General features: G+C 45.2%; 1 protein-coding gene across 1 annotated transcript; it reads right to left on the bottom strand.

The window, feature by feature from the left end:
* Positions 1 to 5,162: 5,162 nt before the first annotated feature.
* On the bottom strand, positions 5,163 to 8,328 carry LOC311284325 (carboxymethylenebutenolidase homolog). The gene is made up of 6 exons (XM_084399302.1): positions 8,242 to 8,328; positions 6,993 to 7,212; positions 6,808 to 6,915; positions 6,577 to 6,719; positions 6,379 to 6,470; positions 5,163 to 5,851 (listed from the first exon to the last, which is right to left on the bottom strand). The coding sequence occupies exons 2-6, from the start codon at positions 7,208 to 7,210 to the stop codon at positions 5,672 to 5,674; spliced, it is 741 nt and encodes a 246-aa protein (XP_084255428.1). The 5' UTR covers positions 7,211 to 7,212; positions 8,242 to 8,328; the 3' UTR covers positions 5,163 to 5,671.
* Positions 8,329 to 17,377: the final 9,049 nt, after the last annotated feature.

Below are 17,377 nucleotides of genomic sequence, written 5' to 3'. Positions count from 1 at the left end.
CCAGTGTTGCTAGCTGGGCAGATAAACATAATCATGTTTGCCTTGGTCCCCTCAAAGTTGCGTTGGATTTTCTCTTCAGCATAAAGGTTTAGAGACCCATCTATCACTGTTTTCCATGTTTGTATTGTTAGTTTCTGGAGTAAATATATAGGCTATAATCTGTGTGTTTACATATAGCTGTTTTAAAAATGGCGGGTGCTGGTGTTCCGCGTGCGTTCGGTCAATCAGCGTATACTAACGTCACAGATAGTTCCTATAGTGCTGGTTTAGACCCTACTCTGAAGTAGGACCTAAATTAGTTCCTACAAATGGAGTTCCTAGAACTAAAATCGTTCCTAGTTCCTGCGGTGCGAACACGCCGACATCCGGGTACTTTAGCCAATAGTTCTAGGAACTGTGAAAAGGTTCCTCCGGTCGGAAAGCGGCTATATATCCAGGCCAGGGTCCCCTGCAGGAGTAGCCCTGGCCCGAATCCAGGCACACTTCGTCAACTGAAATGATGCAAGTTCCCACCTTCTGAGGAGTAAAACACAATAGGAGAACTGTTACTTAAAACAAGTTTTAAACTCGCTACTCAGGGGGCCGCTCCGAGTGCATGGCACTGGAGAAGTCTCCGAGAAGGTAAGAGCTATGCAAGAAGGATGACCCTTTGCATTGCTCAGGAACCAGACGATCAAATTGTACCCCCCTCAGAAGCCGCACCGTGACGTGCCCATGAGAACAACGTCACCCAGAAAGGTGGAGCGGAAACAGCACCCCATAATTCTAGTGCAGGAGGGAAGTGACAAAATGACTGAACATCTCAGGGATTCTTATTTCTAAGAACGCCAACGAACCGGTTCTACTTCGGATCACAAGCAGGCCTCCAGTATGGAGGGGGCTCACGCAGAAGTATTAGTATCCATAGCTCTTTCAGAGGTAGATACTGAACCACCACAACCAAGCTGCCGTTTAGGGCTCAGTGCGGGTGCCATCGATGCCCATCTCTGAGTGACTCAGAGGAAGTCAGAAGGCTCTCGAGGAATAAGTCTAGTTGGGCTGGAACGGGGCAACTGAAGACTGTTCCACTCTGACATAGCACGCTGACATGCAAGAAAGCTCACCGGGGAACGCCCTTAGCGTAAACCCTGGCATCAGTCCGTTCCGATACAACCACTATTCCCAGTGAGTAGCGAAAAGATAGGGGAATACCCAAAGCAGCACGGATGACCCAGTGCAGCCCCGAGAATCCTCCCTACTGACACCTAGGGGGATGGGGTTTCCACTCTCTTATGGTGTTTGCTATCATGAGGCCCTGAGGCAGCATGATTGAGCAGGCCAGAGTTCTACTGTGGAGAAGCGTACCCAGCTTCAGCCCCATCGGAGGTAGTGGCAGGCGAGTTTGGACCAGCGAGGAAGCCCTTGAATTATCCTCGCTGAAACTCTAGGCGAAAAGACGCCAATGTAGTCTGACACGCCCAACCTAACTGACTACATGCCCGTTATACATGGCCCCTGCGCTCATGTCCTCAGATCTGGTCTAGAGTCACTGATTCGAAAACTCGAAGACCTGTACACGGCTAAGGGTTTGGTTGCACACCACATGAGTGTGCTACTCTGCCACGGCCACTAGCGAATTTGGTCATAAAGTCAATATTGAAGCGGTCAACCCATGGAGGAAACCATCCAGGATGGCTGCGTCTCACACATGCCCCGGGAGCCTCTGAAATTAATCAGTGGGACCCTTTCTCACCCCAACACTGACTGGACATGTCCCCTGAGGAACATGTAAACCAAGTTCACCTCCAGACTGAAAGGTTCCTCTCTGTTTAGGAAAGGAACCCCTCTCAGTTGACCTGCGAACCCCACTGGCTATGCAGCACTCGTAGGGTAGGGACCCATACCGAGACCTCCACCCCAGACGCCAGGCACAGGATGACCCATGTCTCGCGGAAGAGTGGAGCCCAAAGTACTGATCCAGCAGGTCACTGAAGGACCACAGTTTTACCTGCTGTGTGAAAACTGAACGGGGGCTTTTTATCTTCCAAAAAAGACCCGAGGCAATGAACTCACTGTAACCCAAGTATTACAGAAACGGATCCCATAGAGACCCATTTCCATATCGGCTGGAGGAATGGCCTCACCGCAACTCTCACCAGTGGGAAGCGATGACCACGCTCGTCACGGTACTACCTGCACACATAGTGACACAGGCAGCAGCGGACCGAACGGGTGCCAGACGAACTGAATCGACTTAGCAGAGTCAAAAATACACGAACCAATCAAGACGATCAGGAACACTTTTCAGCTGCTACAACTGACCACCCAAAAAGGCTCAGCGTACCAGACCTACTCAGAATGAGGCAACGGTTCGGAGGCAGAGACCTAGCTTCAGAGAGCCCATAGGCGGCCAAAAACCAGGTCTGCCTCCTTAGTTAGCAGTAGAGTGCGTGAGAAGGCATGAGCAGGTCCTTGAACGCATTACTGCTAACTAATGAAGCTGAGTCTCTAGCATAAGGAAAAAAGCTGAAACAGCCAGGAACACCTCACGGGGCTACACCGGTGAATCAACAGAATTCCAGACACCATCAACCACAACTTCAGTAAACACGGACTCTACTCGGAAGGCCCGTAGGCGGCCCGAGACTGAATCATGTGCACATGTAAGTGCACTTACCCGTTTCCCTCGTTTCAGAGGATCTCAAAATAGCGTGAGACGCCCAACCGACTCGCCATAATGAGGGCTGGTGATACAGACGTGGCTGTTGGTGTCAGGCTCCTGGGTTGCACACCTATAGCTCACCTCTGCTAATGCTCAGGGATAAAGAAATTTGCTCTTTCTTTGTAAATCTAGGTACCGCAGGTACGGGGAGCCACCGGCGGAACAGACCTACACAAACAAAGACTCCCCCCGGTCCTCCACCGAGGGGAGGGAGTGAACCGGTACCATCTCCAAGAACAAAATCCCATCCCTGGGCGGCCCACCTCACTAGCGCTTGCGCTTGTGCTTGCTATTTTAGAAACGGGACCCGTCACCAGTGCCGGAGCACACAGGGGAACAACCGCGGCAACACTCGAAAGTGAAGCACTCACTACTTCCGCCCTCAACCGCGTCAACAAACACTCTTACTAAGAAGAAAAAATGCTGTGGAAACAGCTGAAGAGAGCTTCCGTAGCTCGCGACCACTGCTGCAATTGCTGTAAACACCGACACCAGGAGAGTCTTCCAAAAGAACACCGGCACACTTGTTGTATAGTCGCTCGATCAGAGACCATCAGAATGAACCGATCAGATCCGAAAGCGAAAGACAACTGGTAGGTGCATCCACTTCCGTGTTTATACCTGCAGAGTAAGGCGGGGCGTTGATTACGCACCTGCCAAAGCTTGTTGGCTTGATTTTAAGAGTAATCAGAGTGATCGGGCTCACTAGGCGTTATCCCATACAGTCGGTACAATCGACTAAGTCGAACGTTACCCGACTGAAAGGGAACTCCAGAGCCGTGATGATCTTCATCCGTGGAGGGAACAAAGTAAAGAGTTTTAAGTGCTAAATTGGGCTTTTGCCCCCTCAAGATATTAAATTCGTTTTCGTATCCTGGTTACAAATTTGCAATCTCCCTCGCCTATTCATCTGAATCATTTAGATTATCGAAGAGGCCAAGAGAGCTCTTCATGATGCTCTGTGCGTCATTCGTAACCTTGTGAAGGATAACCGCATCGTGTACGGTGGAGGTGCCTCAGAGATCGCCTGCGCTCTTGCGGTCAACCTGGCAGCTGATAAGGTATTTTTGCCATTATCTGTACTTATGTACATGTTATACTCTTCATTCTGAGGTTTTTGTTAAGCATATTTCTAAAACGCTCTGCTTGGATTCCAGTGCCCCTCTCTGGAACAGTACGCTATGAGAGCGTTCGCTGATGCTCTTGAGGTCATCCCTATGGTACTCGCCGAGAACAGTGGTTTGAACCCTATTCAGACGATGACAGAGGTCAAGTCAAGGAAATCAACTCTGTACTTGAAATTGACTGCCTACATTTATCAACAAATGGTATGAACTTCTTTAATATACTTCTTAAAGGAACCGTATGTAAGATTGTGGCCAAAACTGGTTCTGCAATCACTTTCAAATTACTGTAGAGCGGTGTATCCCCTCCCCCTCCCCCCTGACTCGAGGTTGCCAGTTAGGCTGTACGATCCAGCAGGAACGTAGGCTGCTACAAGGAGCTTCCAATGGCAAGTGACGAGTTCTACACAGTAAGTTTTTTTTCTGTTAATTATGTTTATGCTTCATGAGAGATGTTTTGCATATTTCGGATTCATAATGAGGTCTTTTAGGTTATGTAATGTTAGATATTTTTTATCCGACACGTTTGTAGCTGCAGCTGTGGTAACTAGAGCAGAGCTGGGAACCCGGATGCCGAAACACTACTGACTTCGTGATTAGTAGATAGGTGGAGGGTGGGGCATCAGGCCAAAACACAACATGACAACATCAACATCAGTTGAGGGCTGAAACTTCACTTTTAAATGACAATATCCTGGCCGGACTACTGTTGTCAGTGATATAAGTATTTGAAATGAACATGATTGTTTAATCTAGTGACATATCAGGGCCATTTTATGATTAACTGAAATACATTTCTTACATATGGTTCCTTTAAAATATAATTCTTTACAATACTCATCAACACAATAGGCAAATGTAAGAAAAACAAAGTAAAGAATTATATTATTAGTAGTGCTTGTGCAAAAGTAAAACAAAAAAGCCATTTAGAAATGATTTATGTAAGATTTTGTAATGTTTTTGAAAAGTCTTTATTTGATTAAAGAATACAATAGAAATGGTAAATTAAAATTTTATTTAAAACAACAGTTTTCTATCCAGGTTTCAGTGTCACATGATCCTTCAGAATCATTCTAATATGCTGATTTGATGATCAAGAAACATTTCTTGTCAATATTGAAAACAGTTGTGCCACTTATTTTTGTGGAGATACATGATACAAAATGTGATATTTTTCACAGGATTCATTGATTAGAAAGTTTAAAAGAGCATTATGAATTTACTCTAAAATTCTTTGCTGTCAATTTTGCTCAATTTAATGCATCTTTGCTGAATAAAAGTATTAATTTCATTGTTTTTAAATCTTACTGACCCCAAACTTTTAAAACAGTAGTGTATTTTTTTTTTTTTTTTTTTTTTTTATTATTATGTAATTGGTTCAGTCTTAAACTGATAAATATTTTTTATTTGGCCTTAAAACGTGAAGAAACAGCATGTGATCGAGACCCTCATTGGAAAGAAACAACAGATTTCTCTGGCCACTCAAGTAGTCAAGATGATTCTGAAGATTGATGATGTCAGGAGCCCCGGTGAGCCTGAAGACTGAGCGACGCGCTACGGTCCCAAGCACTTCTAAAGGAATGTCGAACCTGTACTGTTATTTATCATTTGATGCAGTTCAATGTAGTACCGAAGTGATCATTAAACTTTCGTTTTCAGATTTGTTTCTTGGTTGTCATTGACATTAGCTTTTTGAATCTTAGTAGAAAAAAAGTGCCATATTAAAAATATACATGCAGAACTGCAAAAGCTTTCAAATAATTTCAAGTTAATATCATCAGATTTATTGCTTTTTATCATTAGAAAATGTTTAACCTTCACCTCAGTCATTTTAACCTGTTGCAGTTTACATGTACTTCTTCAACCAGTTGATCATATCTTTCCTGGCTTCCTCGATGTAGGGTTTATCATCTGGGTTAATGTCTTCTCTCTTGCGATGGACAAACCCATGTGTCTGATTAGGGAAGATTTTCACTTGGAAGTCAGCAGTGCACTTTTCCTTCAGTCTTGTCTCTAGTGTGGTCACCTTGGTTAAAAGTTAGAGAACAATAAACATCATTAAATGATTGGCCAAGGTTTATGGCCCTTTATGGTTCATTTATTAATCCAGTGATACGTTTACCCCCATTTATTGTTTCTCATTCTTAAGAGATAAAATGCAAATACATCTGTATTAGACTGAATACTCAAAGATCATTTTAAAGAGAATTGTGATCTGATTATACTTCAATTGAGCTGTTGGGCCTGAAATGTGTTTGGTGCAAATCTCATAAAGCTAGTTTTCCATGTCACATCCTTATTGAGGCATTAATAAATCAGAACTATGATGGAACATATATTTCTTATTATTGTCAATATGATTTTTTTTTTTTTCAGGATTATTTTAAAAAGAAAGAAAATTTATTTGAAATTAATTTATTTAAAAAATATATATATACTGACCTTAAACTTTTAAACTAAGTCTTAAAAGAAATGTGCCCTACACACACACACGCACACACACACACACACACACATACATATATATATATATATATTAAAATGTCAGCTCACCTGATCAAGAGGTATGTATTCATCATTTTCTGCAAATATGAAGAGGGTTGGACTCTTGAGGTCAAACCTGTCTTCCCGATCTCTAACAATACCTGCGTTAAATGAATGTATATACAGTTGCTAGGATTGCAGACAGCATATTGACACATACTTTTTCTGTATCCTTGACTGTTCATATAGATGCAACAAATACATTACCATAGTTAGAGACGCAAGCTTTAATTTCTTGGTACTGAAGAGCAACGTAGTGTGTCGCAACACCACCCCAACAGAAACCCACAACACCTATATGCTTTGCACCACACTGCTCCTTCAGGTACCTCAATGCAACATCCACTTCCCTGGGAAAACAACAAGATTGTTTAGTCTTTCCTTTGAAGGCATGGTCAAGTGCATCAGATAAGAGCATTTAGTTAATTGAAATTGTACTTTTTGATGTCAGTAGGTTTTCTGTCTTCGAGCCACTGCTGAAATGTTGACCAGTCGTGAGATGGGCTCCACACCTCTTTTCCAACAAAGAAATCTGGACATATAGCACTGCAAATGCAAAATAATCAAGTAAGAACAGGGATTTCTGAACAATTTTAATATTTATAACATTAGAAAACATTTACATGTATCCATTGGCTGAGAGCATGTCGGCCATGTATCTGGTGTTTGGAAGCTGCCATCCATAAATATCTTGAATTACAAGAATGGCCTTTTCTGATGCTTGAGGGCGAGGCTTCACCACATAAGCTTTAATGTGCTCGATTTGAACTTCCTCTCCAAGACCTACATATTCAAATGTATCCCCAATATCACATGGACAGGGCTTTGCTTCGTTTGCCATATCTGTTCATAAAAGAAAAACAGGGTATGAATGAACCTATTCAATCCCAAACTTCCCAGCAATGCATTTCATTCCTCGACAGTATGTGGGTTATTTCTATTTCAAACAATAAAGTAATTTTTTTAATCTAAAAGGCAATTGTGAGGGAAAAAAGAAACGATAAACACAGAATATCTTCACATTTACTTGATTTAACTTAATGTAACTTTTTTTTCTTTATATTGTGATCCATTAAGTGATAAACAATTGTGCATTATGTTTACTTTCCTGTGATCGTGATTTATATGAGATGGAGCAATTGCTCAATCTACAGGCTAGGCTACATTAATAATATACCCTTTAGATATTATATATCAAATATGGTAACTGTATTTGTATTATTTCATGTTTATTTGCTTCCTTTTGTGGAACTTTGACAAAGATAGATTCTTACAGATGAGCAAACTGTAATTAATTACCCAGCTAACCACCATGTTTGGTTCCCAGAACGTTACCGTTCGTTTTTGGTTATAAAATATATCCTAAAAAAATAACCACTACAGAACGTTATGTTCATTTGGGTTGTCGCAAAAAAACTCTGCATCGTTCTGCTAGTTTAGTTTTTGGTTCCAAACCCCAGAGAACATTTCTAGAGCGTTATTATTTGGTTCCCAAAAAATGCCAAACGGGAATGCTTAAGTTTGCTGTGTAAACAACACGAAATAAAAACTGTTTGCACTTCATTTTAAAGTCGACAACTCCGTGCAAAATAAATCAACACATGTTTCTAGACTCTTCAAAACAATTTGGCCACAAATGTTACGTTATAAAAAGGTTCAAATAGTTTTGGAACCACTGAAATCAGCCGCATTCTGACAAAAGAAAGACGTGAATGAATCACGTGATTAAATTTTGTGACTCCATTCAAAGTTTTCAAAGCAACATATGACACACAACAAACATTCGGTAAAATAGCACTTAATGCAGATATCGACAACAACACATGCCGCATTCAACATTGGTTTTTGCTTTACATTTTTTAATGCACTTACCGCACCGCTGAACCGAGAAACCTCGAATTTATTTGAAAGGTTAAAATCTGATTCTTATATCGATTAACACAAGACTGCAGTGTTTGTCCCTTTAAGCAACGCCCTGAATATAAGGCGTTAATATAACCCCTATTTGCTAACTCTTTCATCATGAGTTAGCAAAATTATGTAGGTTGAAAGTAAATGGATGGGTTGGGTATGTTTTAAAGTGTTATATAGCCTATTATATATTTATTATATCTATTTTTGAAACAATTGTTGTTTTTATTTGTTTTTGATAGAGGTTCCCATAAAGGGTATTCATTATTTTGTTCCAAATCAATACATGGATCATAATCTGAGTTAGAATGTATCCATCTAATAAGAAATTGTAACTGATTTGCCATGAAATAAATTAGAACATTTGGAGAATCTAGGTCCACCTGTAACCTATTTTTGCAAAGTGGACAGACTGATTCTAGCTTTTGTATTTTTCCAATAAAAATAATGATTGAAACCACTTAGACGTAGGTTTAAATAGGATCATTGAAAATAAAGAATTAATTTGAGGCAGGATTTTAATTTTGACAGTTGCTATCCACCCTAGAGAGAGAGCCAAGTAATTACAGCTTTTTAAATCAATCCTCATTTTAGTTCATATTGGGGTAAAACTTAACTGAACCATTTCTGAAAGTTGTGGAGAAATTAATACACTCAGGTTTTTAATGTCACCCCTAGAAATTAATAAGTATGCGACCTGGGCTGCTGCCGAAAGTATTGTTGATTTTGTCCAATTTATAGTATAATCAGAAATCTGAGGAAACTATTATTGCCTGTATTTGATTGTGTTGTGATATATTGATAAGGTTGAAAAGCCTTCTTAAATTACTTGAGAAGTGGCGGACTTTGATGAATCCAGTTTGATCATTATGGATAATTATGGAAATTATTGTATCCAACTGGGATGCAACAGCTTTAGAGATCATTTTAATGTCTGTGTTTATTAAATGTAGTGGCCGATTGCTGGCAAACTTGGATCTTTATCCGGTACAGTCTTATTATAGCAGCATTAAAGTGAGGCAAGATCTTACCTTTGCTTTTATTTCTGTAACCTTTCTAAAAATAAAAAAACATGATATTCTAGAAATGTTTTATAAATTCTACCACAGGAAACCCATCTGGCCCTGGTGTTTTATAATTTTACAATTATAAAAAGGTTAAAATTATAATTATATATGTTAAAATTATAGAAAGGTTAAAATCTGATTCTTATATCGATGAACACAAGACTGCAGTGTTTGTCCCTTTAAGCAACGCCCTGAATATAATCCCTATTTGCTAACTCTTTCATCATGAGTTAGCAAAATGATGTAGGTTGAAAGTAAATGGATGGGTTGGGTTAACTTGGGTATGTTTTAAAGTGTTATATATATTTATTGCGTATCGATTCGTGCACTGAGGACATAGCCCTATGTTTAGAGTTCCGGGTCATATCTGTCCCCACAGCAAACAGAAAGCTTGATTATGATATGATAATATGAATTGTAGACATGTGTAATAACAATGTATAAAGAAGAGCATGTAAGCCTATTGTTTAATGGTGTTTTATTAACTGTTTTTTATTTTATGTATTATTATTACACAAAAAAGCCTAGCACAAAGTATTTTACAACAATACAATGTGAAAAAAAACACTGCCATTGCTTAAAGGTTGTATCAGTGATTTCAGGCCAATATACACTCACCTAAAGGATTATTAGGAACACCATACTAATACTGTGTTTGACCCCCTTTCGCCTTCAGAACTGCCTTAATTCTACGTGGCATTGATTCAACAAGGTGCTGAAAGCATTCTTTAGACATGTTGGCCCATATTGATAGGATAGCATCTTGCAGTTGATGGAGATTTGTGGGATGCACATCCAGGGCACGAAGCTCCCGTTCCACCACATCCCAAAGATGCTCTATTGGGTTGAGATCTGGTGACTGTGGGGGCCATTTTAGTACAGTGAACTCATTGTCATGTTCAAGAAACCAATTTGAAATGATTCGAGCTTTGTGACATGGTGCATTATCCTGCTGGAAGTAGCCATCAGAGGATGGGTACATGGTGGTCATAAAGGGATGGACATGGTCAGAAACAATGCTCAGGTAGGCCGTGGCATTTAAACGATGCCCAATAGGCTACGTGCACAAGCGTCGTGACGAACTTCCGCTATTGTCAGAAGTCGGCATATCAGTTTCCGGTTTACGACTGTCTTCATCGGCATCCGCTATAAACGAACAAGATGAGTGCTGCTGTTGTAGGCTACGAAACAAAGAGTTATAATGTGCGTGACACATCTAAGTTTATAAGAACTGTAGGTGGATCTAACGCCCGTTTCACACATACTCCGTGTGCAGTGTGTGTGTGTGTGGTGCAGGCGCTATAGTGCTTCACATATGATGCGTTTGCAGTGAATAACTGATTCACGGCTGTACCACAAACACTTACTTACTATTTTTATTTCAAATCCAGAAGTTATGCTGCAACTTTGTCAGCATTGCGATTCTCTTTGTACACATATACACTCTTTAATGGACGCATGCACGTTTAAACACAATTTAAACAACGTAGGCCTATTATTCCATGCATAATATTAAATTGCTCAAGCAAGTGGTCAAATATTTAACTGTAAATTGACAAAAACAGCCGACTCTTAAATTTAAACGAATGAGACGAGTGTTGTTCATAATGTCGCCTTGCTGAAGTAAATTGTAGTTTTCCTTGCTTTACCCCGGTCTTCTAAAAGTAAAAAGATGACTGTGAAAAATAGTAGTATATAATTAAATGCATTTATGGTGAGATTACTACATTTTATTTAATTAAACGCATTTATGGTGAAATTAATACATTTTCAGGTCAATCTTTGTTCATTTTGACCACACGAAACATGCGCTGTCACTTTAATTCAGCGTTTGCAGCACAGCAAAAATAGACTCAGTGCGGAAACGATCTCTGATCTCTAAACTACAATTTACTTCAACAAGGCGACATAATGAACAACACTCGTCGCATTCGTGGAGGTGGAAAAACAAGTTCTTTGTGACATGCAAGATTTATTTTATTAAAATTTAAATGCAAAAGAAAAGGCATGAGAGTCGGCTGTTTTTGTCAATTTACAGTTAAATATTTGACCACTTGCTTGAGCAATTTAATATAAGTAATGCATGGAATAATAGGCCTACGTTGTTTAAATTGTGTTTAAACGTGCATGCGTCCATTAAAAAGTGTATATGTGTACAAAGAGAATCGCAATGCTGACAAAACTTTTTTTTAAATAAAAGTTGCAGCATAACTTCTGGATTTGAAATAAAAATAGTAAGTAAGTGTTTGTGGTACAGCCGTGAATCAGTTATTCACTGCAAACGCATCATATGTGAAGCACTATAGCGCGTGCTGCTCCTGCACCACACACACACACTGCACACGGAGTATGTGTGAAACGGGCGTTAAGATCCACCTACAGTTCTTATAAACATAGATGTGTCACGCACATTATAACTCTTTGTTTCGTACAACAGCAGCACTCATCTTGTTTGTTTATAGCGGATGCCGATGAAGACAGTCGTAAACCGGAAACTGATATGCCGACTTCTGACAATAGCGGAAGTTCGTCACGACGCTTGTGCACGTAGCCTATTGGCACTAAGGGGCCTAAAGTGTGCCAAGAAAACATCCCCCACACCATTACACCACCACCACCAGCCTGCACGGTGGTAACAAGGCATGATGGATCCATGTTCTCTGTTTACGCCAAATTCTGACTCTACCATCTGAATGTCTCAACAGAAATCGAGACTCATCAGACCAGGCAACATTTTTCCAGCCTTCAACTGTCCAATTTTGGTGAGCTCGTGCAAATTGTAGCCTCTTTTTCCTATTTGTAGTGGAGATGAGTGGTACCCGGTGGGGTCTTCTGCTGTTGTAGCCCATCCGCCTCAAGGTTGTGCGTGTGTGGCTTCACAAATGCTTTGCTGCATACCTCGGTTGTAACGAGTGGTTATTTCAGTCAAAGTTGCTCTTCTATCAGCTTGAATCAGTCGGCCCATTCTCCTCTGACCTCTAGCATCAACAATGCATTTTCGCCCACAGGACTTCCGCATACTGGATGTTTTTCCCTTTTCACACCATTCTTTGTAAACCCTAGAAATGGTTGTGCGTGAAAATCCCAGTAACTGAGCAGATTGTGAAATACTCAGACCGGCCCGTCTGGCACCAACAACCATGCCACGCTCAAAATTGCTTAAATCACCTTTCTTTCCCATTCTGACATTCAGTTTGGAGTTCAGGAGATTGTCTTGACCAGGACCACACCCCTAAATGCATTGAAGCAACTGCCATGTGATTGGTTGATTAGATAATTGCATTAATGAGAAATTGAACAGGTGTTCCTAATAATCCTTTAGGTGAGTGTATATTAGCAGTAATAATGCAAGTGCAGCGTCAATTCCCTTCAGAATCTCTCTCTTCACGCTCAAATCGTGTGCTAGAAAGCTGATACTAACCACTACAACTTTTTAAGGATTATTCGCCGTCGTCGAAGGTGCGCCCAACGTGCCCATCGTGCCCCCGAACGCACACCTGTTCTGCGTTGCGTGCATGGGGCTGGCCCATGCCGAGTCAGCCCTCAAGGATGGCGGGTCCTGCGAGCACTGCGCGGACATGTCCCTAAGAGCTCTCAGGGCCAGGCGGGATGAAGCTCGCGCAGCAGCGGGGATCGGGCACACTGCCGCCGCCGAGCCGCTGGTGTACCCCCCCAACCGCGGAGTCGAGGTTTGACCCCCGGTGAGTTTCTCCGACGCGACCTTTCACCCCCCTCGCGAAGTCGCTGACTTCGTGTCCTTCGGGGCAAGTGAGGAGGAGGACTCCATGTCTCTGTCTGCCTCCGAGAACGACTGGGGCACGGAGCGGGCCGCACCGGAGCTGGCGGCCGCGGAGACCGCGGCTGACCTGCAGGACGCCCCGCAATCGGCGCGCACTCTCACTTCCACCCAGGCCATGTTTGCCCCCGTGGACGAGGCGGGAGACCACGGCTACCTCCGTATCCCCCCCGTCGAGGAGACCGTCGCCGCACACCTCTGCCCGTCGGCTCCCGCCCTGGGCTCGCCGTCCAGAGCCTGCAGATTCACAGCCCACCAGGCTAACAAGGCATACGGCGCGGCGGGAGAGGCGGGAGAGGCGGTATCTGCGCTGCACGCCATGGCTGTTCTCCAAGTGCTACAGGCTAAACTGCTGAAGTCTCTGGATGGCGCCGCCTCTTTCGAGGCTGCCGCCATCCGGGATCTCCGTTCAGCCACGGACCTCGCGCTCCTGACCACGAAGCGCTTGGCCCAGGCGATAGGCCGTTCGATGGGGTTTTTGGTGGACCTCCACAGACACCTGTGGCTCACCCTTTCGGACGTGCAGGAGGCTGACAGGAAGACGCTGCTGAATGCACCGATCTCCCCAGCAGGCCTGTTCGGAGACGCCGTTGAAAAGGTCACCGAGCGATACTCCGAGACCCAGAAGAAGGCTAAGGCTATGAGTCATGTGATCCCTCGCAGGGCGCCGCCGCCTCCACCGCAGCCTCGCTCGCGCTCGTCTTCCGCCTCGGGCCGCCAACCTCAGGCTGCCGCCAGAAGGCAGTCAGCACCCCGCCCGGAGCCGGATGCTCGTAGAGGCCGAGGCAGCCAATGGCAGGGAGCGGGTAAGAAGAGGACGGCTCAGAGGAGCCCACGCAGGAAGGTCGCCGCGTCCCCAGCGAGGCCAAAGCAGTCATCCTGACCGCCCGGGCAAGAGGGGAAGAGAGCGCCAGGCTGGTCCCGTTCCAAAGCGCCGCGCTCTACAGCACTTAGTCCCTCAGCATTCCGCGAGCGACATGTGCAATTGTGTTGTGAATGTTGTTTCTTGTTCACTGTGTTCAATAAAGCATACTACCACTTCACAAACAGAGCTCTTTTCCCCTCTTGCACCGCACACTGTGTTACCCGCCCTGCCCGCAAGCAGCGCAGAGTCACGGTCTGTAGCTATAAAGGCACCTCGTGGGCGCGAGGTGTCCATTCCCAGCCCACAAATAGCGGCGATGACCACAGCGGCTATGACCGCAGGGTTAGATCAACCCACGCTGAGTCATTTTCTGACAGCGTGGGAAGCTATTCCAGGCATTTCACCGTGGGTGTTAAATGTGATTCGGCACGGGTACACACTTCAGTTCAAACGCAGACCACCCCGCTTCCGCGGCGTAATCCAGTCATTCATTTTGCCCCAAAACGCTCATGTGCTAAGGCAGGAAGTGTGCAACTTGCTCGAGAAGAAGGCGATAGAACCGGTCTCCCCGAGCGAGCGGGAGAGCGGGTTCTACAGCCGCTACTTTGTAGTGCCGAAGAAGGGTGGAGGTCTCCGCCCCATACTGGATCTGAGACCTGTCAACAGAGCGCTTCACAAGCGCGCCTTCAGGATGACTACTCTGAAGCAAATCCTGGCGCAAATTCGCCCCGGGGATTGGTTCGCTTCAGTGGATTTAAAGGACGCGTACTTTCATATCCAGATTGTAAAGCGTCACAGGCGATTCCTGAGGTTCGCGTTCGAGAATTCAGTGTACCAATACACGGTGCTTCCGTTTGGACTAGCCCTCGCTCCCCGAACGTTTAAAAAAATTGTGGATGCGGCTCTTTCATCCCTCAGGTCGAGCGGGATGCGTGTCTTGAACTATCTGGACGACTGGCTGGTTCTCGCACAGTCGAAAGAGACGCTGGTCAGCCATGTGGAAGCCCTACTGCGACACCTAGAAATGCTAGGTTTGAGGGTGAACGTTCAAAAAAGTGTGCTCACGTTCCTGGGAGTACACCTGGATTCGGTGGGAATGAGAGCGCGCCTCTCTCCCGAGCGAGTGGAGGCTCTGAGTTCTTCTCTCTGTCTCTTCAGACCTGGCAGGCTCGTCCCGCTGAAGGAGTTTCAGAGGCTATTGGGACGGATGGCAGCGGCTTCTTCAGTGTGTCATCTGGGGCTGCTGCATATGAGACCGCTTCAGCACTGGCTGAAAGCGCGCGTTCCCCCGAGTGCGTGGTATTCCGGCCACAAGCGCATCATGGTCTCCCGCGGCTGCGTCCGAGCTCTGGCTCCGTGGAAGAACCCGGAGCTTTTCAGCGCGGGTGTCCCTCTGGGAATAGTGACACGGCGCGAGGAGGTCCTAATGGACGCTTCGTCCACCAGATGGGGAGCGGTCTGCTTGGGAAAGCCCGCCTCGGGTCGGTGGTCAGAGAAGCAGGCAGAGTGGCACATAAATCGTTTGGAATTAAAAGCGGTTTCTCTAGCCCTCGAAGCCTTCCGGTCTCAGCTGGAACGGTGGCATGTGTTGATTCGGACAGACAACACATCCGTGGTTTCGTACATAAATCGTCAAGGCGGAGTGCATTCCAGAGCCCTATTCAAGCAGGCAGAATCTCTTCTGCTGTGGGCGGACCGGTTTTTCCTCTCGGTGAGAGCGGCTCACATCCCCGGTGTTCTGAACCGCGGGGCGGACATGCTCTCGAGGAGCAGGATTCCCCAAGGGGAATGAAGGCTTCATCCCGGGACGGTTCAGCTGATATGGAAGCGTTTCGGCAGAGCGGAGGTCGACCTCTTTGCAACGAGCGATAACACGCATTGTCGGATGTTCTTTTCACTGTCCCGTTCCCCCCGGGAGGGGGACGCGCTGACCGCGCAATGGCCGAAAGTTTGCCTCTATGCTTTTCCTCCGGTAAAAATCTTGCCCATGGTGTTGTGCAAAATCAGGGAGGAGAAGGCGACGGTGACTCTGGTAGCCCCGAACTGGCCGAACCAGCCATGGTTTTGCGGACTTAGTGGAGTTACTGGCAGGGCGCCCATGGGAGATTCCGCTCAGGAAGGACCTACTGTCTCAGGCGAGCGGATCGATCTGGCATCCCAGCCCCGGGCTGTGGAGCCTTCATGTGTGGCCGTTGCAGGGTCGTTGAGCGGGCTGGATGCGCTACACTCACGAGCCTTGAGAACCATCGAGGAAGCGCGAGCCCCAGCTACCAGGCGTTTGTATGCCCTGAAGTGGGAAGTTTTCTCGAAATGGTGTCAGGATGCCGGCATCGACCCAGAGAGTTGTTCTGTGTCGGATATTCTGCGCTTCCTTCAGTACAGGATGGATGAAGGGAGCCTACCATCCACTCTGAAGGTATATGTGGCCGCTATCGCCGCGTTTCACCCCTCTGTTGATGGGCAGTCTATCGGTAGACATGCGTTGGTGACACGGTTCCTTAAGGGAGCTAGGAGATTATGCCCTGCACGACCGCCTTCAGTGCCGCCGTGGGATTTAGCTTTGGTCTTGGAGGCTTTGTCACGACCGCCCTTCGAGCCCTTAACTTCGATCGCCATTAAGGAGCTATCGATAAAAACGGCTCTGCTTCTCGCTCTCGCTTCGGCGAAGCGGGTTGGGGATTTACAGGCTTTCTCGGTAAGTGAAGATTGTATTCGCTTTGGACAGGGAAACTGTAATGTGACTCTCAGACCGAGACCGGATTATGTCCCTAAGTCGCTGAATACCCCATTCAGGGGTATTTGTTTCTCTGCCTGCCCTGTCCGCTGAGCCATCAACCTCTCAGGGTTCGGATGCTCAGAGTGCTGTTTGCCCAGTCAGAGCACTCCGGGAATATATGTGTGCTTTGGTGGGTGCAACAAGGGACGGGGGGTCTCTAAACAGACTCTTGCTCACTGGATTGTGGACGCTATCGTTTTGGCTTATGATTGCCTGGGGAAGGAATGCCCCCTTAACGTCAAGGCCCATTCGACCAGAGCGATCGCCTCCTCGTGGGCCTGGACTAAGGGTATGTCTATTCAGGATTTGTGTCTTGCGGCTGGCTGGTCTTCTCAGAATACGTTTGCCAGGTTTTACAAGTTTGGATATACCCTCTGTAGCGTCTTGAGTGCTTTCGGTGAGTGATTGCATTGCATAGCATTAGGGAGCTGCTCTGCGCTTTGCTCATGAGTTGTTCTATGTGCTATTATGTTATGTTTTTAACTGTGCCACTGCTATGCGTTGGCCTTTTCTTACTGTTGTTGTTGCCCTGTTGCTCGACAGTGCTAACTTCCCCCGGTTATACTGCTCGGGATATGCAAATTCGGGCAGTG

Source organism: Rutilus rutilus (assembly GCF_951802725.1).
Source record: "Rutilus rutilus genome assembly, chromosome: 24".
Taxonomy (NCBI): Eukaryota; Metazoa; Chordata; class Actinopteri; order Cypriniformes; family Leuciscidae; genus Rutilus; species Rutilus rutilus.
The sequence above is the reverse complement of the archived record's forward strand: the minus strand, read 5'-3'. Positions and strand labels throughout refer to the sequence as shown.